Raw genomic sequence first — 24,631 nt, 5'->3', positions numbered from 1 at the left:
TTTGACCCGTTAACCTTTTACCTCCAATTGGGGATACTGCAGATTATGTATTCCTTACGCCATCCAATCCTAAACCAAAATTTCACACCCCTTGATAATCTGTACATTATTCCCTGATATCCAGAAACTTCTATGCTTAAACTCTGTACCGTCTTCATTTTATTTTATCATCTTAATAAAATTCTTAAATCTGTTACTGCTTATTTTAAAAGCATGGCTTTCTACATGTAAAAACGTTCATTTTCATCCACAGCAACAGAATGAATAGAACAATAGCAAACCTGTATAAAAATAAATCAATAGGTAAATCGCTAATCAGGTTTACGCTTTAGTGGAAACATGCATATAAACATTTCAAAAGGTACAATCTCACCATAACCCACAAGAGGGTGAACAGATTTATTTCTATGGAAATAAATACACCAATGCAAAATACCACCATTTTAGATCAATATAAGGCAAAGTTAGCATCTCGCCTTTATAAGACTGATAATCTTAATGTTTAAATTACTAAGGAGGCATGACTGAACAATGTCAATTCTTTATTCAGACAATTTGCCTAAAACGGCCATCTAAACATTGTTACCATGTGCATTTCTTTTCCAGGCATCTTCAACATTCTTCTTAAATATTAACAACTGTGAATAGGATATACTGCCTAAGAAAACTGCACAGTATTCAAGATGTAACAGGCCACAGGTTTAAATCTCCTCCAACAGTTCTGATGCTAAAAGTTTTTGTTCTTTGTATTTTTTAAACAGATGCTCTAAGATATTTGGAAAGTCTGAGTCAAAATACTCACCTATAATATGCCTTCTTGCTTTGACATTGGCTTATATGAAGATTACACATAGTTAGGTGAGGAGAGACTCCTACGCCCTCCTTTGTTAAACAACTCCTCACGGCCAGCATCTCAATTAATGAACTGCATACAGTCATTTCAGGGTAACTCTTAAACTGACACTCAGGTTAATCAAGTTTAACACATTCTAATTTATATTAAGAACCATCCTTGGTTAAGTCAAGGAATTATTAAAACTGAATTTACTTTACAGTTCATGTTGCCTGTTCACCGTTTTGCATTTCACTCAGCTTGGACCCTGAAAAACAGTAGATAGCTTCTACTAAGTTTCACTTTCAGATTTTCATTGGAATATCCTGGGAGCACACGTATTGGCTGTAAGCACTGTAGAAAACTCCATTGTATCATGAAAATGTTTCTGGACAAGAAGTTAATCTACAACTTTCATGTAGGGAAACTTCCTTTTTGTATTGCATAGCAATCTGGAGTTCAACCTTATTGAATAAAATTGAAAGATAAGTGAGAACTACGGTCACCTGTTCAGTTAGAATTTACCTACCATGTTGTTCCAAAGAATGACTATTTGAGTTGAATACAATGTTGTTGTAGCTGTGTTGGTTCCACAATATTAGACAGACAAAGTGGGTGAGGTAATATATTTTATTGGACTGACTTCTGTTGGTGACAGAGCTCTTTTTCAGTTCTGGGAAAGGTACTCAGAGGCTATGTCTACACTGGAACTTAAAAGCCATGATTACCCTGTGTCATTTGACTTGGGTTAAGAAGCGGTTTAACTGTAGTGTAAACATTCAGGCTCAGGCTTGACCTAGCTCTGGGATCCTGTGAGATCCCTGGAGTAGATTCATGGGGGATGAGGTTGTAGAGTTTCTCTTGAAGTTGTTTGGGAAAGGATTGTATGATATGCTTAAAATCCTGGATGAATTGTGGTGTGGGGTCTTTATGTTCTTTGTAGTAGGTGGTGTTGGAGAGTTGTTCGTTGGCCAAGCTGACAGTTATCACGGCTGAGAAATATGATGGGACCCCTTTGGCTTGGGATTGGTTTTCAGGGACTGTATTGCTGTCCTACTGGTGGAGGAGTGATTGTGATGGCTGTGATTTCTGTTAAAGATTTCACAGTCAATTTTTTTCCAGAAGCAATCAATGTAACGATCAAGTGTGTGGACCACATCCCGAAAGAAATCTCTTCCAAATCCACTTTTCTGGCCCTCGAAACAAATCTCCCATCCTCACCGAGCTCATTATCAGTAGCAAATTCCCCACAGACCAGGACTCATGAACTCAAAGTGGCACCACACCCTGCCATAACAGATGCAAAACCTGCAAACATATCCATATCTCCAATGCTAGGATGTTCAATACTCCCTACCCCCAAACATTCAGGTTCAGGTTTGAGCCTACTCTGGGACCTACACAAAATACTTGGGTCCTACACAAACTTATCACAACATGCGGTATATTTTATCCAGTACATAATGTGCCCCAATAACAACGATGTGGGTGAAACCAGACAGACAATCTCTTTGCTCTCAAGGAAGCTCTCAGAAAAATGATAAAAGACGAACACTGTATCACCTGTGGGCAAACACTTCTCACAAAACAATCTTTCCATATCTAACCCCTCAGTCCTTGTCCTCCAAGGAAACTTGTGCAGTACCTTTAAAGATTCATGGCTTTTTACAACAATCTGAAACCCATTAACCCTTCTTTTTTGGAGAGGTGTTAACAGGCCACTTCTCACTGAATGGTCTCTTTGAGAATGTGTTAACTATTTATGCTAAAAACAGTCTCTTCCACTTTGCATTTAGTTGTGACACTGAGTGCCTTTTCCAGACCTGAAAAAGAGTTTTGTGTAGCTCAAAAGCTTGTCTTTCACCCACAGCTGAGGATCCAATAAAAGGTATCACTTCCTCCACCTAGTCTCTCTAAATTGAAGGCCTTTAGCAACTTGTTAGAACAGGCCCTCAGACAATTCCTCTGTCCAGAGTACATTTTCGTTCTTCAATGCTTCCATTGCATTTTCAGATTCAGAAGTCTATGTCGGAGTCTATGTCTATGCTAAGCTTTACTTGAACACCAAAACAAATTTGACTAAAACAAAAAACACCTTTTACCTGAATTGAATGTTTAGGATTGGAGCTTCCATGAAGTCTGATATGCACTCAATATTCACAACTTGTTGCACCTGAGCACCCCCATCCACTGTCGGGTCCACTGGTTTTGTTTGCAGGTTCAGGCGTGAGAGGTTGTTAAGGAAGCCAATTCGCAGAAAAAAAAATTGTTTGTGCTTTTAATCATTGCCATTGGCTTTAAATATAGATTTACATCTTCATATGGATAAACTGGACACTGGAGGGGGGAGTGGGGGTGGACACAAACTTTCACCAGTAAGTTAAACGTCCCTGTGAAACACAATACTAACTAGATGTTATGTGGATAATTTTTCAAGCACTAGACCAATATAAAGATTCAAGATAGTACGAGACAATTTTTGCTAGTAACCCTTACAGTATTAAACACTGTACTGAGTGCATGCAATGTATGCAAACATAAGATATCCAAACAAGTCTTATATGCTGTAGATGGTAATTCTGAACTGCTAGTGGTATTCAATTTTACTCAGATTTTGTATCCATCAGTCCCTACAGATCTTAATATATTGAGTAATTTGTAGTTGTAGATTCTGTCAAATGCTCTTTGGAAGTCAATAAAACTATACTGTGTTTCCCATTTCAAATGATCTTTCTAATATGAGATTAAAGTTCATAATGGTGTTTATCATGTCCTTTCCATGTCTGAAGCAGTATTATTGTTCACTTCTTTCCTTATCCATCTTTCCTCGTATTGGGTCTTGAAGAGCTCACAAAAATATTTAGAAATAGAACTACACAGGACATTTAGCCCAGGCTCTGACACAGGTTTGATGCCAAGCTCCCCTTCCTTCCACACATAAAATCACCCTTAGGTCAGCAAGGACTCAGAAGCCAGGACCCAAGACTCTGCTAGGGGGGTGGATCAGAGTCTGAACCCCACTGTGACTCAAGTCCAAACCCTGTCATTTTGCAGTGTGATGGCAGTTCAAGCCACAGACCCAAGTCAGAACGTCTGTAGTGCAGTATGGATGCAAGACCCAGACCAAGCAACTGAAAGCCCAGGTTTAAAATGCAGTGTAGATGCTCAAGTGCTGGCTTGGAAGAACCATGTTCACAAGCCCGGGGCCCAAAGACCTGATTTACATTGCAGTGTAGACATACCCTCAGGGTATATAGCATCTGTATACTCAGACTCAGACTCACTGCCATGGGTTTTGTTTTGTTTTGTTTTTTTCTCCCCAGTATAGACATACCTTAGAGGCATGCGATAGTTCTGTAGTCTTTACAATCGAGCACTGGTCTTTTTTTCAGTTTGGATATGTAAGGTTGTGAAGTATTCTGGCAATTCTCCGTCTTAAATATATTTTTCATTACCTCTGACTGGGCTTTCAAGTCTTCATCCACTATACTTTAACAATTCGGCCAGTATTCCAGCGCACCTAGTGCTTTCCCATTCCGAAATCTTTTTATTGATACCAAGATTTCTTCATCCATTACTGATGGACTTAATTAATCTCTAGCTAAGATTTTGCAGGCCTATCATCACCATATAGTTGCTTGATACATTCTCACCATCTGTCGTTCTTGTCTTTAGGGTCTGTCAAATATTGTCCATTTTTGTCCTTAACAGTTGTATTGGTCACCTTTTTTCTTTAACTGAAGGCTCTTATCTTTTGATATATCTCCTGTTATTCTCTTCATCCAAATGTCCAATTTCTTTGCATTTCTCATATAGCTATTCAATCTTTACTAATATGCATTTATTCTTTATTATTTTATTTATTCGTTTTTACTAATATGATTCTACTAATCCACAGTACTCTTCACCGGCCTGAAAAATTTTCAGCGAAGGCACTAAAATTTGTACCATATTGTCTTTCCATGAGAGGAAAGGCAGACTCATAAGTATGTTATGAAGCTTTTATCCAACAAAATTTAAACTGTATTTTGTAATATATTTGCTGGGACTAATGTTAATACCATGGACTTGTTTCAATTTATTCTAAAGTTTGAGACTTCTCTGATTTCCCTATTGCTCACAACACATGACACTAAGAGGACCAGCAATCATTTAAAAGAAAAGTCTTAATTTTTGTTTTATTCATTGCCCCTCCCCTTCATTACCACAAAGGCTCACAAGAACAATGAAAACTGACTATGGTGAAACAATAAATTAACCTTATAGTGATGTCAAGGGTGCAAAGTAATTTGAAAAAAAAAAACCTCCCCATATAATCTTTCAGTTTAGTAATTTTAGGCATTACTTGTAATAGTGGTAGGTCATTAAGATGCAAGTACAATTTCAGCGTTATGTTAATGTTTGCAAAATACTATATAGTACATGCACTAGACTTATCAGCTAAACTCTATAGTTAAAATTCCATTAATTTTTTTAAAGGATTTATGAACTGTTCATTGTATCCACAAGTGTAAGTGGTCTCAGTGGAACTTACCACATAGAAAAGCTAAACCAAGCAAAATAAATATTTTCAGTTCATGGGGAAAGCAAGGAAGGAGTCAGAAAGTTAATCTAACCATTTCTAAATAAGGAAGAGGTTTAATCAAAACCACATTTTTAAAGAGTTTGCCTGTCAAAAATATATATTTTAGCATCAAGATCTTTAGTTAGTAACCAAAGGCTTAACTACATTTCTTGTAGCTTCCAAGTTGACTTCAATTTACTACATCACAACATCGCTTGGACAGTTTGCTGATTATTTTACCACATGCTATATTCATGGAATTTTTAATAAGGCGTCCTTATTTTCTTTGATACTATCAAGTATATTCAAAATCCATAGCTAGACTTTTACTAACTGCTTTAAAGTGACTGTTTTGGTAGTGCAACAAATATTTTAAAGAGCAGTGAATAATCTCTCCACATTAGCTTGCATAGCAGAAAAGTTCATTTAGTTTGCATGTGTCTAATTTGACATATTCCCTTTTAACTCTCAGTGTATTTTGTGGTTAAATTTTAATTAGCTCTCTTGGTACCAAAGAGTTAAAACCATTTCAACTTTAGTACCAGCAGAGAGACCTAAACTAAACTTGGCAATAGACAATAGCTCTGTGGTAAATTAATCAAATATCTGATTTTAATATGCTCCCTTTTTTCTCCTGGAAGCTGGTGCTTTGCAACTTTGCCCATGCAATACCATGAATCTTGTCAAAAGTGTATTAGGTAACTTCTCACAACAACAAGATATTCCTATACAAATCCTACACAATACTACGTGTAGTATTCTTTCTAGAGCCATAGATTTTGCTTAATTAATTTTTCTACACTGACACCAAAAGGTTTTATTTTTAAGACAAAGAAGGGACAACTTCCTCATTCTGTGAGGTATCAGACCTTGAATCTAGCAGCGATTGCATTAGCCAAAGTATTTCTTTATTACTGTTTATTTTTGCATTTGATATATGTAATGATCAGGTGCATACATAACTACTTGCATATGAGGCGGAGCAATTAAATCAAGGATATTTGACTGAAGTTCATCTGAACAGATTAGCGTTGGAGTAAAATTCAAGAACTGAGTGGAAGTCTTGTTACCATAAAATATAAACATCCGACCTGGAAAGAAATAGGTAAAAACATTTAATTATAAAATCCTCAAGTATAGCACATAAAACATTAATTAAGTATACTGACTACATTTGGAGCAAGAGTCTAAGGCTGGGTCTATACGTACCGTGTTTCAGCAGTGCAGCTGTAGAGATACAGCTGTCTTTCTGCAGTACGTCTGGTGAAGATGCTCTACGCCGACAGGAGAAAGCTCTCCCGTCAGCATAAAAAACCCACCTCTGCAAGTGGCAGAAGCTATATTGGCGGGAGAAGTTCCCCCGCCAACAGAGTTGCATGCACACGCACGAGCACTTATGTTGGTTTAATTTATGTCACAGGAGGGTGAGGGGTGGTGGCATATTCACACCCCTGAATGACACAAATTTTGCTGACATAGTCTGTAGCGAAGACATAGCCTAAGACAACTGTTTTCCACCATCAACACAAAAAGAGTTCCTTAAGCAGGTTAGGCCTCAAATCTGATCCACTTTAGATGTTTAGAAAATTTGTCACCAGTAAATTAACAAAATAACCATTTTTAACTAACAAGGTTTATTCCCAATTCTGTGCTGTTGATACAACAAGGAAGTTACCACGTTAACTACTAGATGTATTCAAAACGTATAAAATTATCGGTCTTACCCAAGTTCTGTCGAAATTCAGATTTCAGTCCAATCTGTAGCAGCTGATTTTCAAACAAAACTCCATTATTTTTACACACAAACCTAGAGAAAGATAGGCACATTTGGAAGGTAAGAGTTTATATTTTAACTGCAAGACAAATTATTACAAAGCAATCAAAGCCACGGAACTTAAAGGTCTTGTGGATAGCGTAAAGAAGAGAATCGTGGGCCCAGGTGCCTTGAAGTAGTCAGTAAAAAGGACAGACAACAGAAAAACTGTAAACTTAATTAAATGAATTTATACTATAGCCCACACCTTCCTTTCAATGTATCGTTATTTTAACTATTTAAGTTAATTTCAATGTTATGCTTAAAATGAAAATAGGGAGGAAACCAAGACACACAAACATGCTATATAAGTACCAGGTAACAGATTTTTCAATCCAGCATTAATCTAGTGGATTAATGAACTTAAATTCAGTGTCTCACCTACTAAGCACTTGAACAAAGTGCACTTGCAATACCAATACTCTTGGCTATGCCTACCTAATGCCCAGTTACATTTGTTCTCAACCCCAAAATGATTGCAAAACGTGGCATACAACTAACACCGATGAGGAGAGGCCTAGTTTTAGAGCAGCATGTGGTATTGCAGGTGAGCGCTGAGCTGCACTGGCAAAGTTGTGAATGAGTATACAGCATATGCAACTCAGTATCTATAACCAGCTCTGTGCTTTACCAGTCTTACTGCATGTCTAGAAAAAACACTGGCCACTTTGAAAAATAGTGGGTTAATACTTAGTTTAATCCCTTGCTGTGTGATTTCTGATTATTTTGTGATAATGCTCTGGAAGTTGCCCATCTTTGCAAGATTTTAGTATTGCTTACTTGTGAATAAGCTCATCAGCATCATGCACAGTATCAGCTGGTTCCTCAGAAACTACCTCAGATGAAGCCAGGTCAGGGCTAATTCAAGCAGCACAAAGGAAGAAAGGAGGTAGCAATAGAGATGGCAAGAGTTATAAGTTAGTAAAAAAAAAAAAAAAAAAAAAAAAAAAAGAGCTTAGTCATTTCCTTTATTTCTTCCCTCAGAACAGCACTTTGGGATATGAAACACCAAGGCCTATGTTTTTAAGACATCTGGAGTTAGGTACCTAAATACTTTAGCCATCTAAGCAACTGGATTTTTCAGAGGGGCTGAACACCTGCAGTCTCCACTGATTTCAACAAGAGTGGAAACGTTCAGCACTTAAAATCATACCACTTCAGGCTTCTAAATCCTTTTTAGACATGTAAGTCCAGGCATCATTGTGCAAAAAAAATCTGGATTAAGTCCATATTTAAGAACGCCCATTAACTTTCATTAGTCTGCATACGGATGCCAGGTCCTCATTGCCACTGGAACATTTCTAGTTACAGTTGTGCTTTTCTCAAACTCTAATAAAACTGCACTGCTTGAATGAAAGACCAAGCATTGCCAAAACATTTTAGAACAATTATACAACAGTAAATACACTGGTAGACTGTCCAGAACATCCCTTAACCAAGTAACAGATTTCCTCCTTAACCCCACTTTACTACTTATGGGAAAATGGCAGAGGTTACTGTAGAAGACACTTAGGTAGTAACTACCTTAGACAAGCACTTTACCAAATGTAATGACTGCAATACGGTAGGGGTCGGCAATGCTACTCATTTTTCTGCAGCAAATGTCCACATATAAAGCATTAATGCTTCACCCCTGCAGATCACTCCTGAACTACCAGCTTAACATTAAATGAAAAGAAAGGACAGAGAAGAGGTATAGCAGATGCCAGCTCTAAAACATTGGTTAACTTTACTGCCACACACTAAAGGTTACCATGTATGAGCCACTTAAATTTGTCTTTAATACAATCCACTATCTTGCAAGAATGAAATATTTTAGGATGAAATTTTTCAACCATAGCAAACTGCAGGCAAGTAGATTGTGCCTGGGCTGGTACTTTCTCCTGGCAATTTTACAGAGCTGTGCTGGAGCACATACTTATCCCTATACTTAATAGGGCAGCAGAAACACACAAAGCATGACTGCTGTATACTGCAATGGCTTAGCTGCCCTCCATTACTTTAAAGACTTGGTCCACAGTCATATTAAATCTTGTTTAGTAGATGTTATAATTAGAGGTTTGACACAGTGGGAATTTAAAAAACAAAAAACAAACAAAAAAACCCTGATTGACTAGGCACTCTTAACTAGAGTCAAATGTTTTTCAGCTAAGTGTTCAAGGACAAGAGATTCAGGTTACATATTCTATTTAATATTAGCTCTGCTAACGTGCTAGAACTCTGCTAGAAAAAGCTAGCAGTAATATGGATCCTCATGATATTTACACCAACACCCAAGAATTTAATGTCCTGTGAACAGTGCCTGAAAGCTTTATATTGAGAACGTCACCTAAAATGCTGGTAACATAAAAGCAGTTATTGATCATTGAATTAAAAAGGTATGCTGGAATGTAGGATAATATGTACTTTTAAATACAAGGGACATTGTTTAAAGTTATTTTTGCTTCTTCACAATGAGGCCATTGACTGTAGTTAGGTCATAAACAACATATAAAAGCCAAATTAAATATGCCTTCAGGTCTGTGACTGGTTTAATGCATTCAGACAGACTATGTTTAATAGCTCTAGGAGATCTGCTGTCAGACACAAATTAACAATAACCTACCCACCCTGTGCCAACAACAGCGATTTGTTACAGATGCAAGGACACAATCGCTAGAGTCCTGCATGACCCAGGAATAAGAAAGGAATTCTATTCAATTTAAGCTAGATAATCCAAAATCTGAAATAACAGTTCACCACTACAAACTAATACATTAATACCTACAGCCTGATATTGAAATGCATGGAAGAACAGCGTACCTTTATGCACTTAAAACTGAAAGGAATAAAATAGAAATCATTTATGGCCAGGCCCAAAATTATCCACTGACCTTATCACTGCATTTAAATCTAACTGTACTCAATATAATCTGGATATTAAGCATAAAATAAACACACTCTAAGCTTGCCCTTATGTGATTATATTAGTATACGAATTCCCTTCACATGACATTAAGTAGGACTGACAAAGCTATGTTGTTCTTAAGGGGGGGGAGTTTCAGTTGTTTGTACTCTTCATAAGGGTAGGGTGGAAAAGGGGAAGATAAGAGGCACCACCTACGCCCAACTCAGTTGAGAATTATTTTAACTACCTTGCAAAGTTATCTTCAGAGCCAGGAGCAAGAGGTGCAACCACAGAGGCAGAGTCTGAAAATACATCCACCAGCAAACTGCCAGTAGAGGAAGGTGGAGGAGCAGAGCTGGTGAGAGGAGCTGCACCGAGGCCCAGAAGGTCTGCTGATGGAGAAGGAGTAGACTGTAGAAGATAAAATGGAACACCTTAAAGTTGCATTTCATTCATATATACTAATACAAAGCCCAAGCAAACCTGTGCCTCATCCCCTGCTCCCCAATAAAGACTGGCTCAGATTTTTAAAATAGTTTTATTTGTAGGAAATAATGACATCTTCCACATGTGGCTATCACCTTGCCCTTTAAATGGCCTCAGACAGGTAGTTTCATAGCCAAAAAATTGCTAGTTTCTCATAACTAGATTTTACCTTCCCATAAAGCCAGTTGTAAACCAGATACCAAGAAGAACTAGGGTGCGTTAAAGCTATCTCCCTCCTTCACCTTTGAACATCAAAAATAGTACAGGTTAACCTGTACTATTTTGCAAACTCCAACTTTACACAACTCTAATCCAAAATACTTGTGTCCCAACATGACAAACTATTGTGTAAACCTAAATTTCAGGACATTTTGACAAACCCAGATGCCTAAAACTGATGTTTTCCTGAATATTAAAAACCCTTTCCTTTTAACAAAATATAGTTCTTTGTTTATACACTTGAATGTTAAGTTCTGAAGCCATGCACACACTCAAAAGAGAAGCATTGAGACTAATAAGCCAGAAACCAGGATGCTCCTAAATTAACGTTGGTTAAGAAAGGAAATAAAATCTAGTACAAGATTTCCCAAAACAAGTAGAGTAACATCACTTAAGTCGCAAAGGAAGTAAAATGAACGAGGAGTTCCAGTGGATGGAGAATCTGGCATTAAAAGTTTGTGGAACTTGTATTTCTTGGACGGTTGGTTGGGAATTTTCCCTCTTCCTAAAAGGGAAGGAGATCGAGGGAAAGGTAGTTAACCTTCTCCTGGAAAAAACCAAGACATTAATAAGTGGACATATAGTGACAATTTACTTATGTAAACTCCTAATCACAATGTGTACAGGTGTGCAAATTGTGATTCCATAGTGACAATTATAATGAAAGCTAAATTGGGGCCTTATTACACTGATTTGGAACGGAAATATTTTCCTTCTTGTAGAACTTTACAACATGTGCTAAACAGAGCTCGATTTATTTTTTTCTAAACTTTTAAGTGATTCCACTGTAAAATTCAAAAAATTCATAAGCATTTAAAAAAGTGACCATTTTTAAAATTGGTAATAGTTATTTGGGACAGATTCTCTGGTGCACAAAGCAAACCTGAAGCAGCTAAAGATCTGCATTGGAGATTTCCATCTACACTGGCAGCTCCACCACCTTTGTACTAGAACGACATCCCTTCCTGCATAATGGGAGGTAAAGTGAACGTCAAGGGTGCGGCATGGTTGAACAAGGCACCACTGTACCCAAATCTACATTGGAATAAGAGCCTTGGTCTTTCACCAGCAGCATAAGTCTATGCTGCCCCCTTCAAGTTTAATTTATGTTGGGGCTTGGCAGCTGAGAATCAGCAAGTTAGGACTGACTTTCTGTCAGTCAACTAAGCAGTGGAGAATCAAACCAACAACTGCTCTTTGGGTCCATTTAGTTTAATATAGTTAAAAACTTCAACCGTACCATATATACACAGTACTGATAACACTTCTCATACCCTTCATTACCACTGAGGGTCAAAATTTTCAGCAGTGACCAGTGATTTTGGGTACCCAAGTTGAGACACCTTAAAAGGTGTCTCAGTCTGAGTGTGGCTCTCACTTTGAGAATTATGTTAGGTCAGGCATCTTACGTTGGGTACCACCCCTCAAAAATATATTTAAAAAAAAAAAAAACAAGGCCAATATAGATCTGTAGTCACAAGAGGTCTTCTAAATCCACTATGAAAAGCTAATTTGTTGAAGAAGTGTGCTGCAAATTAAAGTCCCATTATAGGTAAAGATGAAGTTAGGGAAAAATTTCCATGTTACTGCTTCTCTTTAAAGATTCAACAAACAAAAAAACCCACATGTTCAAATTTGAAGGGAATTAACATGATCAACAGAAAAATTAACATCAACGCAATGCTAAAGACACGCATGCAAAGTATTGTTTACTACTTCTCTCAAGGGAAGAAAAGCAGCAAGTGACTGTAAATTAGTATTAGGTATATACTAATGGGGGTGGAGGGCGGGAGGGGGAGGAGAGACAGCAGAGTAAGATCCTGCCTTACTGGGAATTCTGAAATATCCAAATGCACTTATGTCAAAAGGAAATTACAATTACCAAACAATAGAGGTAGCCTAGCAATGCCAAGGTTTTAAACTATTGTGCAAATCTCACCCTGCAAGAGAACAGAAGGTCTTGAATGGGATGGATTCTAGTTTGGTGACGTTTCTAGTATTTGCAGAGTAGCTAAGAGGGAAACCCATGAAAATATAGCAACATCTATCAAGTAATGGAGAGCAGGGGAACATGAGAAATTACAGCAACAGGAGGATTTAGAAACAATTCACTATAGTATCTGATTCATGAAAAGTTTGAATTTCTTAGTTGACTGTATATCAGCGTTTAAGACAACTGGATATTTAAACTGAAATAGGCATGCATGTTAATAATTCACTCCCAAACCACTTCCCAAAGCAGCGCAGGCCTTGTCATGAATAACTGCAAGTACCAAAAAGCAAAAAGTTTTAAGACTTCATGCCGGCAACAAGACTAATTAAAAAGACCTCAGAAGTGAAGAATCCTTTAAACAAACAAGGAACTCTTGTCTGAAGGTTGTGGATGGCTAAATGAGAAGAATTCAGACGGGAAGGGCGGGGTCTGGGCCCAGTAACTAGTTCAGCCAGTGAGCCCTGAAGTGGAGAATCAGGCAAGGCCTTCAAACAGTATGCAGAAAAAAATGGAATTAAAAAAATCAAAGAATCAGCAACAAAACCAAGAATTGTGTGTGTTCCACTATTCGCATGTGCTTAACCTATGCATTCAAATATCAGAGCTGCAGCAGATTTAGTATTACACACTTAAGTTAAAACAACGAGGAGTCCAGTGGCACCTTAAAGACTAACAGATTTATTTGGACATAAGCTTTCATGGGTAAAACCCCCCAATTCTTCAGATGCACAGAGTGAAAATTACAAATATAGGCATAGATATACTGGCACATCTATGTCTGTACCTGTAATTTTCATTCCATGTATCTGAAGAATTGGGGGCGGTTACCCATGAAAGTTTATGCCCAAATAAATCTGTTAGTCTTTAAGGTGCCACTGGACTCCTCGTTGTTTTTGTGGCTACAGACTAACACAGCTACCCCTCTGACACTTCACACTTCATTTAGGTGCAGATGCTTATTTATGTCTACACTAGAATCACACGCAAAGTGTTTCAGAAGGTAACAGGCTCCCCCCCCGCCCCCAAATTCTATATTTCCATGCAATAAGAAATAAGTGAAGGTCTTCCCTGGATAGAGCGGCATAAACTGAAGTTAGTTGATTAGGAAGATGCTGTTTGGAAAAGACGGTTACTCACCTTTGCAAGTGTTGTTCTTTGAGATGTGTTGCTCTTATCCATTCCAATTAGGTGTGCGTGTGCTGCGTGCACGATCGTTGGAAGATTTTTACCCTAGCAACACTCGGTGGGTCAGCTGAGGTGCTCCCTGGAGTGGCGCCCTTACGGTGCCAGATATATGCCCCTGCCAACCAGTGCCCCCTCAGTTCCTTCTTGCCGGCTACTCTGACAGAGGGGAAGGAGGGCGGGTTTGGAATGGATATGAGCAACACATCTTGAAGATCAACTGTTATAAAGGTGAGCAACCATCTTTTCTTTGAGTGCTTGCTCATATTGATTCCAATTAGATGACTCCCAAGCCTTACCCTGAGGCGGTGGGGTCGGAGTGAGATGTTGCAGAGCGAAGGACCACTGAACCAAATGCCACATCATCCCTGGACTGCTGCACTATGGTATACTAGGAAGCAAAGGTAAGTATCGACAACCAAGTCACTGCCCTACAGATCTCCTGTATGGGTACATGAGCCAGGAAGGCAGAAGACAAAGATTGAGCCCGAGTGGAGTGAGCGGTCAGGTGTGTAGCTGGGACGCCAGCTAAGTCACAGCACCCATGGATACATGATGTAATCCAGAACGAGATGCGCTGGGTGGAGACCGGGAGGCCCTTCATCTGGTCTGCCACAGCTACGAACAGCTGGGTCATCTTTCTAAAAGGTTTCGTTCGCTCGATGTAAAAAACGAGGGCCCTGTGAACATCGAGGGAGTGCAGCTGTTGTTCCTGTCAAGAAGCGTGCAGCTTTGGATAAAAAATTGGAAGGAAGAGGTCTTGGTTGACATGGAAGGCAGACACCACCTTAGAAAGGAAGGTAGGGTGTGGTCGCAGCTGTACCTTGTCCTTAAAAAAACACCATATACGGTGGTTCCGATGTGAGAGTTCTAAGCTCTGATACATGTCTCGCCAAAGTGATAGCTACGAGGAAGGCTGTCTTCCAGGAAAGGCACAGAAACGAGCAGGTAGCCATGAGGTAAGAAGGGGCCACCATGAGCCTGGAGAGAACCAGGCTGAGGTCCCATGTAGGAGCTGGCTGGCTAATTTGTGGAAACAAAAGAGGACCACTGTGGAGGTTCCTGGCCCAGGTATTGGCCTTCTTCCTGCCACTGGCCTGCATCGCTCTCGCCCTGGTCCTGGGCATGGAAGCCACCTTGTGAGCGTGACAATGCAGAAGCGGACCAGGACGGCCAAGGCTGTGCTGAATGGGATGGTACCGAGTCCCTTGGTGCCAGAGACCAGTGGCGTGTTGCGGAGTGGTACCGAGAGGGTGAATGGTGCCTGCGGGCATAGCAGTACCGTGAGCCTGATCTGGATCTTGGAGACCTCAGACGAGATTGGCCCTGGGACCAGTGCTGAGAGTCTGACAGGTACCGGCCGTATCATGATTCAGACCTCCTCAAGTCCAAATGGTAGCACGAGTGCGACCATTGCCGAGAACGAGATCGGTGCCGGGACTGCAAGCAGCACCTAGACGGGTGCTGGGACCGGGACCAGTGCTGTCCTGCTTCGCTGGACGGTTGCATCAGGGACGGCTTCCCTTTTGACAGGAACATCCTCACAGGCGGTGCTGGGGGCTGCTGAAGAACCGGCTCCATGAGCACGATCAAGTCCTGTGCTGTTGAGAAGGTCTCTAGTGTAGAAGGCAGTCCCAGCTCAACCACTGTGCGTACCAGAGAGCTCACAAGCACCGGACTCGATGGCCCTAGCGGTGCCGGAGTTGACGGTGCAGGAGCCGTTAATTGGCCCATGCACTCCGGCAACGGACGCAGCTCTGGCTGCGGTCTGGGAGGCGCCGGCAGATGGTGAGACAACGAGCTGGAAGCAGCTGGCAACTGCTTGGAATGTTTCTTCCTTTGACTCGGAAACAGAGACCGGTGCCGTGGGGGTGGAGGACTGTGAAGATCTGGCGTGTGTCTTTCAACGAGTCCGAACGTGGTGCCAGATCAGTCGGTGCCGCGGGGGCACTCCACACCAAGGATGACAGTGCTGGATCCCGTAAAGTGGAAGGGACCGAGCTAAGTGCCTCCTCCATGAGGAGCTGTTTCAATCTAGAGTCACGCTCCTTTCTGGTCATTGGCTTGAAGGCCTTGCAAATGCGGCAAGTGGCTGCTTAGTGGGATTCCCCTAGACACCTTAGGCAGGAGTCATGGGGGTCTCCCGTCAGCATGGCCTCAGGCAAGCCGAGCAGGGTTTGAAACCTGGAGACCCCGGCATGGGCCTAGGCACCGGGCCTGGGGGGGGGGCGGATCCCAGCTCCCTTTCAGAAACTAAACTAAACTACACTATACTACCTACAACTGTAAACAACAATTAACAACTACTTATCACTAATGAGAACTATTAACACAGACTAAAGACAAATGTTAGGGAAGGTGGCGAACAGCTAGCTGCACTCCACAGTTCCAATGACAGTCACGGGCCACGGGCAGTAAGAAGGAACTGAGGGGGTGCTGGGTCAGCAGGGGCATATAGCCGGCGCCATAAGGGCACCACTCCAGGGGGCACCTCAGATGACCCACCAAGTGTTGCTAGAGAAAAAAATCTTCCGATAATTGTGCACGCAGTGCACGCACACAACTAAGAAAAGAGAGTTACTCACTTTGTAACTGTTGTTCTTCGAGATGTGTCGCTCATATCCATTCTAGTTAGGTGTGCGCGCCGCATGTGCACGTTCGTCGGAAGATTTTTACCCTAGCAACTCCGGTGGGTTGGCAGGTCACCCCCTGGAGTGGCGCCTTTATGGCGCTGGATATATACCCCTGCCAACCCGACCACTCCTCAGTTCCTTCTTGCCGGCTACTCCGACAGTGGGGAAGGAGGGCGGGTTTGGAATGGATATGAGCAACACATCTCGAAGAACAACAGTTACAAAGGTGAGTAACTGTCTTTTCTTCTTTGAGTGATTGCTCATATCCATTCCAGTTAGGTGAATCCCAAGCCTTACCTAGGCAGTGGGGTTGGAGTGAGATGTCGCAGAGTGTAACACTGCGGAGCCGAAGGCTGCGTCATCCCTGGACTGCTGAACCAGGGCACAGTGGGAGGCAAAGGTGTGGACCGAGGACCAGGTAGCTGCACGACAATTTCATGAATGGGCACGTAAGAGAGGAAAGCAGCCGATGAGGCCTGAGCCCTGGTAGAGTGCGCAGTTACGTGGTTCAATGGGACGTGAGCCAAGTCTTAACAGGTGCGTCACGACGTTACCCAGGAGGACATCCGCTGCGAGGAGATGGGTAGGCCCTTGACACACTCAGCCACCACAACAAAGAGTTGGGGGGTTCTGCAAAATGGCTTTGTTCGCTCGATATAAAAAGCGAGTGCTCTACAGACATCTAGGGAGTGTAGCTGCTGCTCCCTGTGTGACAAATATGGCTTTGGAAAGAAAACAGTTAGGAAGATCTCCTGGTTAACATGGAAGGCTGATACCTCTTTGGGGAGAAAGACCGGATGCGGTCGCAACTGCACCTTGTCCCTGTGGAACACAGTATATGGGGGATCTACCGTGAGCGCCCGAAGCTCCGAGACTCGTCTCGCTGATGTGATGGCCACCAGGAAAGCGGTTTTCCATGGGAGATAGAGAAGGGAGCAAGTCACTAACGGCTCGAATGGGGCGGACATGAGTTTGGCAAGAACCAGGTTAAGGTCCCATGTAGGGGTAGGGCAGCGTACCTGGTGGTAAAGGCGCTCTAGGCCCTTAAGGAATCTAGACACCATCGGGTGTGAGAATACCGAGCAGCCATTCTCCCCTGGGTGGAAGGTAGAAATGGCCGCCAAATCGACCCTGAGAGATGATACCGCTAGGTCCTGTTGTTTGAGGGACCAGAGGTAATCCAAGATGTTGGGAATGGAGACCTCAGTGGGAAGAAAGTTCCGCTCCACGCACCAGCATGCGAAACGCTTCCACTTGGCCAAATACGTCGCTCTAGTGGAAGGCTTCCTGCTACCCAGGAGCACCTGTTGCACTGGGGCAGAGCAACGCAGCTCAGACTGGGTCAGCCACTCAGGAGCCATGCTGTGAGGTGGAGGGACTGAAGGTCTGGGTGACGCAGTTTGTCGTGGTCCTGAGTTGGAGGGACTGAAGGTCCAGGTGAAGAGGTAGGGGAACAGGGTCGGCTACGGACAGGTCTAGCAACATGGTGTACCAGTGCTGCCGAGGCCACGCTGGAGCTATCATGATTAAGCGGGCTTTGTCCCTGCGTACTTTCAGTAGGGCCCTGTGGACGAGCGGAAATGGTGGGAAGGCGTAGAGCAGGTTCGTCATCTACGGTATAAGGAAGGCGTCCGCCACCGAACCTGGTGAGAGGCCTTGAAAGGAGCAGAACGTCTGGCATTTCCTATTCCCGTGAGACGCAAAGAGGTCTATCCAGGGAAATCCCCACCTCCGGAAGAGCGAAAGAGCAACGTCTGGGTGAAGTGACCATTCGCGGGAAAGGAAGGATCTGCTGAGGCGATCCGCCAGCGTGTTCCGAACTCCCGGGAGAAAGGACGCGATGAGGTGTATAGAGTGGGCTATGCAGAAGTCCCAAAGTCGTAAGGTTTCTTGACACAGGGGCGAAGATCTTGTGCCACCCTGCTTGTTTATGTAGTGCATGGCCATTGTGTGTCAGTATTCACCGACAACACAACGGCCCTGTAGGTGCTGTCGGAACGTCTGGCAAGTGAGGTGGACCGCTCTCAGCTCCTGGACGTTGATGTGGAGGGTCAGCTCTTGAGATGACCAAAGCCCCTGGGTGCATAGGTGTCCGAGGTGAGCCCCCCAACCCAGGGATGACGCGTCAGTTGTCAGGGATGCCGAGGGCTGGGGCGGATGGAACGGGAGCCCTGCACACACCATGGATGGATCCAGCCACCACTGTAAGGAGTCTAGGATGGTTGGGAGAATGGTAACGACCATGTCCAGAGGATCCCTGGCTGGTCGGTATTGTGAGTTGAGCCAGGACTGGAGGGGCTGGAGGCGCAGTCTGGCATAGTTTGTTACAAACATACAGGCCACCATGTGGCCCAGGAGAGCAAGGCAAGTGTACACCAAGGTCAACGGTGCCGCTCACAGACTCCGGATGATGGCTGCCATAGTCTGGAATCGTGGCAGTGGTAGAAAGGCTTTGGCAAGAGTGGAGTCCAGGGTGGCGCCAATAAATTCTATCCTCTGAGTGGGGATCAGAGTCGATTTTTCTGCATTGATCATTAGACCGAGATGTAGGAAAAGGTCCTTGACAATGTGGATGTGACAGAGGACACGTGCCTCGGAGGTCCCGCAGATGAGCCAGTCGTCCAGATACGGAAACACATGTATCCGACTGCGGCGGAGGTGGGCAGCGACTACAGCCATACATTTGGTGAATACTCTTGGGGCTGTAGTGAGCCCGAACGGGAGGACTGCGAACTGAAAATGTCGGCGGCTGGCCACGAACTGGAGGAACCTCCTGTGAGGTGGGAAGATGGCTATGTGGATGTAGGCATCTTTCATGTCGAGGGCGGCATACCAGTCTCCAGGATCCAGGGATGGGTAATGGTCCCCAGGGATACCATAAGGAACTTCACCTTTATCATGTATCTGTTGAGTTCCCGCAGTTCGAGGATGGGTCTGAGACCTCCCTTTGCTTTGGGAAATTAGGAAGTAGCGGGAGTAAAACCCCTTGCCTTGCTCATGCTCCGGCACCTCCTCTATGGCTCCTTTGGCGAGGAGTGATTGCACCTCCTGCAGGAGGAGTTGCTCGTGAGAGGGGTCCCTGAAGAGGGACAAGGGAGGGAGGCGGAGGGGGGGGGGGGCTTGAAATAAATTGGAGGTGGTATCCAAATTCCAGGTGTGCATAAGACCCAACGGTCTGATGTTAGCTGGGACCACACAAGGAGGAAAAAGGAAAGACGGTTGGAAAAGGGAGGGGACGGATCCTTTAAAGAAACTGGTACAAAGCCCTCGGGCGCACCTTGAAAAGGAAGGCTTTGAGGAGCTTTGGTTTTGGCCCCCTTGGTTGCTCGATTGTCTTCGGTGACCGGTTCTGCCTCGCCGTCTGGCGAAGTCTTGCCTTTGCCGGGGCTGAGGGTAAGGGCGGTGCGGTTGGGGACGGAAAGGCCTGCGCTGGGTCACCGGCGTGTGCATCCCTAACGAGAACATAATGACCCTGTTGTCTTTTAGGCTCTGCAGCCTAGGGTCAGTTTTGTCCGAAAATAGCCCTTGGCCCTCAAATGGGAGATCTTGGATCATGTGTTGGAGCTCCGGAAACCTGCAACCATGAGATATGGCGCATGGTCACGCCAGAGGCCAGAGTCCTGGCAGCTGAGTCCGGGGTGTCCAGAGAAGCCTGGAGGGAAGTTCTTGCCACCTTCTTTCCTTTGTCGAGGATGGCCGAGAACTTCTGCCGGGCGTCTTGTGGAAGCAACTCCTTGAATTTATCCGCTGCCGCCCAGGTGTTATAACTATAGTGGCTAAGGAGAGCTTGCTGGTTGGACATGCGGAGTTGGAAAGCCCCTGCCGAATATACTTTGCGCCCTAGCAAGTCCATGCATCTCGCCTCCTTTGATTTAGGGGCTGGCACCTGCTAACCATGGCGTTCCCTCTCGTTGACCAACTGGACAGCGAGGGAGCAGGGAGGAGGATGGACATAGAGATATTCATAGCCCTTGGAAGGCACCATATATTTACGCTCAACTCCTCGCGCCGCCGGTGGGACAGAGGCCGGAGACTGCCAGATGGTACTGGCGTTGGCCTGTATGGTCCTAATGAAGGGAAGACCCATTCTAGTGGGGGCACCTGATGACAAGATGTTCACCACTGGGTCCTGTACCTCCGGGACCTCCGCGGCTTGCAAGTTCATATTTTGTGCAACACGCCTGAGCAGGTCCTGGTGGGCCCTGAGGTAAATCGGTGGAGGGCCAACAGAAGAGGTTCCAGCTATAGCCTCGTCAGGGGAGGATGAAGACGAGAGACCTGGAACCAGTGGGTCTGATGAGGATTCTGCCTGGTGGATGGACTGCGTCCCCCCAGGGATGTGAGAATCCTGAGGCTAGGTCAACCCTTCCTCCATAGGGGAGGAGGGGGACAGGTGATCGTGGCTTCCGGCGCCTAACGCTCTGAGGTGGCCGAACACGAGTGACCTGGTTGAGAGCCTTGAGCCTAATGGTACGCCCAAGACATCCAGAAACCCCATCGCTGCGGGCCATGATCTTGAGGTTGGGGCTCCTGAAACAATGCAGCAGGCACATCAGTGTCCAGGGCATATATACTGTTCGCCTGAGACGACACGGAAGGGTGCCGGAACGGCCAAGGAGGAGCCGAGTGAGGCTGGAATGAATCCTTCGCTCTCGTCGCTGGAGATCTCCTCGGTGCCGGGGATCGGTACCGGGAGCCATAGTGGTACCAAGAATGAGATCGGGACCTGCAACCAGCGCAGTGCCGGGAGGTCGACCTGGATCTCAACAGTCTGCGGCGGGACCAGCTGCGAGAGTCTCAGTACCGGGAGTGGTGCCTAGAGTCAGAGCGGTACCAAGAGTACCGGGCAGGACAAGAGGTGGATCGGTGCCGCGAGTGCAACCGGTACAGCCTAGGTGAGCGGTACCGGGACTGCGAGCGGCGTCTCGACCGGGACCATTCGCGGGACCTCGAGCGGTGCCGGGACCTGGATCGAGAGCGGTGCCGGCTTGTCGAGTCCATCGAAGGAGGTCTCATAGCAGCTGGCTTGCCTCTGGAATGCAATACCCGCACCGGCGCTGCCAGGGGTTGAGGCAGGGCAGACTCAGTCATCTCAATCAGGTCCCTGGCCGAGGCGAATGTCTCCGGTGTGGAGGGGACCGCAAGCTCAACCACAGGCCTCTGAGGAGAGCTTTCAAGGACCGGACCCAATGGCCCTCTTGGAACTGGAGTTGACGGTACCACAGTTGTCGGTGCCGCAGCAGGAGTAGGTGCCGGGTGATCCGAACGAGTCTGTGCCGCAGGCATGGTGGGAGCTGAGAGCCTTCAATCAGATCCCTGCGCCGAAGAAGGCCGGTGCCGAGGTGTTTTGGCAGAGCCGGCGTGGTCCAGTGCCGGAGGAGCACTGTCAACGTTCGGTGCCGAGGACGGAGGGTTCAGAGCTGCCTCCATAAGGAGAGTCTTTAACCAAGAGTCCCTCTCCCTTTTTGTCCGAGGCTTAAAGGCCTTACAAATGCGGCACTTATCGGAAATGTGCGATTCCCCCAGGCACTTTAGGCAAGAGTCATGGGGATCGCTCGTGGGCATCGGCTTCTTACAGGCCGAGCACGGCTTAAATCCCGGTGAACCGGGCATGGGCCCCAGCACCAGGTGCGGGGAAGGGCTAATGCCTGAACCCCGCTAAACTATGTACACTAACTAAGAACTATAAAACTAATTACACTATATACTAATTAACTATATACAACAAGAGATCAAGTGAACAAGGAGAAGCTAGGGAAGTGGAGGACAGCTAAGCCGCGCTCCACTGTTCCAACGACCAACACAGGCAGTAAGAAGGAACTGAGGAGCGGTCGGGTCGGCAGGGGTATATATCCAGCACCATAACGGCGCCACTCCAGGGGGCGACCTGCCGACCCACCAGAGTTGCTAGAGTAAAAATCTTCCGACGAACATGCACGCGCGATGCGCACACCTAACTGGAATGGATATGAGCAATCACTCAAAGAAGAATCTCTCCCTACCATGCACTCCTCCCTAATAATGCAGTATGAAACACTGCATTGTGTTAGAAACAGTATGCAAGAAGGTTGGCTTAATATCCATTCAGAAGAAAACGGAGGACATCATCATCTTGAGATGAAAAACTTGGATCACTAACTTTCAAATACAGTGGTACAGTGTACCATTCATTATGAGAGTTCAATAGCGAAAGCATAATATCTTTGCTAAGTCTAAAAGGAGAAGCATTTAAAAAAGATGGGCACAAAATGTGTTACAAGGCTAAGAATAGAATGTTAAAAAGCTTAGAAAATTAATTCTAACAGTTACAGATTTTGGTTTTGCTTTTAGTCACAAGAGATAATGAATCTCATCCTAGTCAATCAAGTAGACAGCACTCCATCACAAAACCACCTTGCAATTCAGCATAATTGGGAAATACAGATCAGGAAAAGCCCAGGACTGATGTTGTTTACACTTAAAATGTGCACCAATTCAACTCAAGTTATGACCTTATATAAATGAATATAAGTAAGGGTTAAATCAGTTTAAAGTACATCCACGTTAGATTACATTAAGTGCAGCAGTGTCCTGAATGCTTTGAAACAAAAAAATAAACTGGCAAAAGTCAATCTGTACTAGAGAAAATTAGAACATCTAGCTTAAAAAATGTTTCACAGAACTACATTACAGATAATTAGCCTCTAAGAGTGTTAATGAAGTTGATTCTTCAAACATGCTTTGTCCAAAATTTATCCCACGAATGAGAAAATGTCAACCCTTTTCTTTTCAAAATGTTACTTTGAAACTGTTAGAATACCTTTAACTATACACAGATTATCAAAAGCACACACAGTCTTGGTCTAATTTGGCCCCCCCCAGACTTCAACTTCTGCAAATTCTACTCGCTACTTCCCTCACCTTCGGAATTAAAATACAGCTTTTCCAGCTACTTTATACAAACATCAGGAGCCTCAGATTTAAGAAACACTGAATGTACAATACAAGTCAACGAACAAGCAAAATGTAAGGAATCTCTTCATTTCCCTCCTAGAAAATCATAATTGGTATTAGATTGGTTATCACAAGTGGTATAATTACTTAAAGAAACATACCACAGTACTGGCATTAACAGGGGTGGATTCAGTGCCTCCATTCACATCAGAGTTCCTCTCCTTTTTGATCTCTTCTAGGTCAGTAACTGTGCCGGGACCTTTCTTCTTCTTCAACTTAGCCAGAATGGATGACTCCCTCTCTGGAAATGGAGGCATTTCTTCTAGCACAGTTGCCTTGCCATGAAATAAGCTAATATTAGTTTTCAGTACAACACACGTGTCTTCAGACAGGTAGACACTTGCAAGAAAACAGATCATCCCAATCTTTCAAAGGATACACCACTATAGCATTGCTTCTTGTGGCAGAGTACAGAAATCCACCACCTAAGCAATAGCTCTGCTATAGTTAAGGTTGAGAGTTGCTTACTGTTTAAAAGAATTAAGTGCTTTAAAGTCATAAGCCGACTCTGATTGTTTTATTTGCTGTGCCTCATGGGGATGCATAGTAGGTAGGGTTTGTGGTAAAAATTTAGGGTCATTTGAGCAAGCGATTCCTGAGATGCAATCCCCTTAAAAAAACAACATCACCACTTTTATAAAATCACCTGGTTTTGATCCTTCCCAAACTGATATCACCCCTTGGGATTTATCTCAGTAGTGCAGAGCACCCATGTGCCTTTGGAGAAGCAGTATTGTGAGTTATTAAGTTTAGAGCTCCAGGTCAGGTTGACCTAAACTGACAAAACAGCGAAATACACACATGCAGGAAGACTAGAGGGTTTGCAGGTTGTCTGTTGTCATAGTAATTGGGTGGCTCAAGGTGACATGTTATGGACACTGAATCTAAGCAACACGCATGCACTGTGAGTTCAAGTCCTATTTTGTGGTAATTTCTGGAGAATCTGTGTTACGTAAGTTAGTTGTTCTTTGCCTGCATTTTATGGAGGCTCCTTTTTGAAGTTTTGTTCTGGTTTAAGATATTTTAAAG

At 44.0% G+C, this 24,631-nt stretch overlaps 1 protein-coding gene across 6 annotated transcripts in view; it reads right to left on the bottom strand.

Moving 5' to 3' along the window:
- The window catches only part of AP2A2 (adaptor related protein complex 2 subunit alpha 2), a 99,430-nt gene that overhangs the window by 10,150 nt on the left and 64,649 nt on the right, over positions 1 to 24,631 (bottom strand). For 3 of the 6 annotated variants that reach the window (XM_032786173.2, XM_032786174.2, XM_075065084.1), the window contains exons 14-18: positions 23,704 to 23,877; positions 10,344 to 10,507; positions 7,121 to 7,203; positions 6,398 to 6,487; positions 2,935 to 3,058 (exon numbers count right to left, since the gene is read on the bottom strand). In XM_032786173.2, the coding sequence (XP_032642064.1) occupies positions 2,935 to 3,058; positions 6,398 to 6,487; positions 7,121 to 7,203; positions 10,344 to 10,507; positions 23,704 to 23,877 (635 nt within the window). Of the gene's footprint in view, positions 1 to 2,934; positions 3,059 to 6,397; positions 6,488 to 7,120; positions 7,204 to 7,989; positions 8,068 to 10,343; positions 10,508 to 13,129; positions 13,280 to 23,703; positions 23,878 to 24,631 lie in introns of all 6 variants that reach the window. The other 3 variants (XM_032786172.2, XM_075065083.1, XM_032786168.2) reach the window with 2 other exon arrangements.

The sequence above is a fragment of the Chelonoidis abingdonii genome, chromosome 4 (assembly GCF_003597395.2).
Source record: "Chelonoidis abingdonii isolate Lonesome George chromosome 4, CheloAbing_2.0, whole genome shotgun sequence".
Lineage (NCBI taxonomy): Eukaryota > Metazoa > Chordata > Testudines > Testudinidae > Chelonoidis > Chelonoidis abingdonii.
This window is presented reverse-complemented; position numbering and strand designations above follow the sequence as displayed.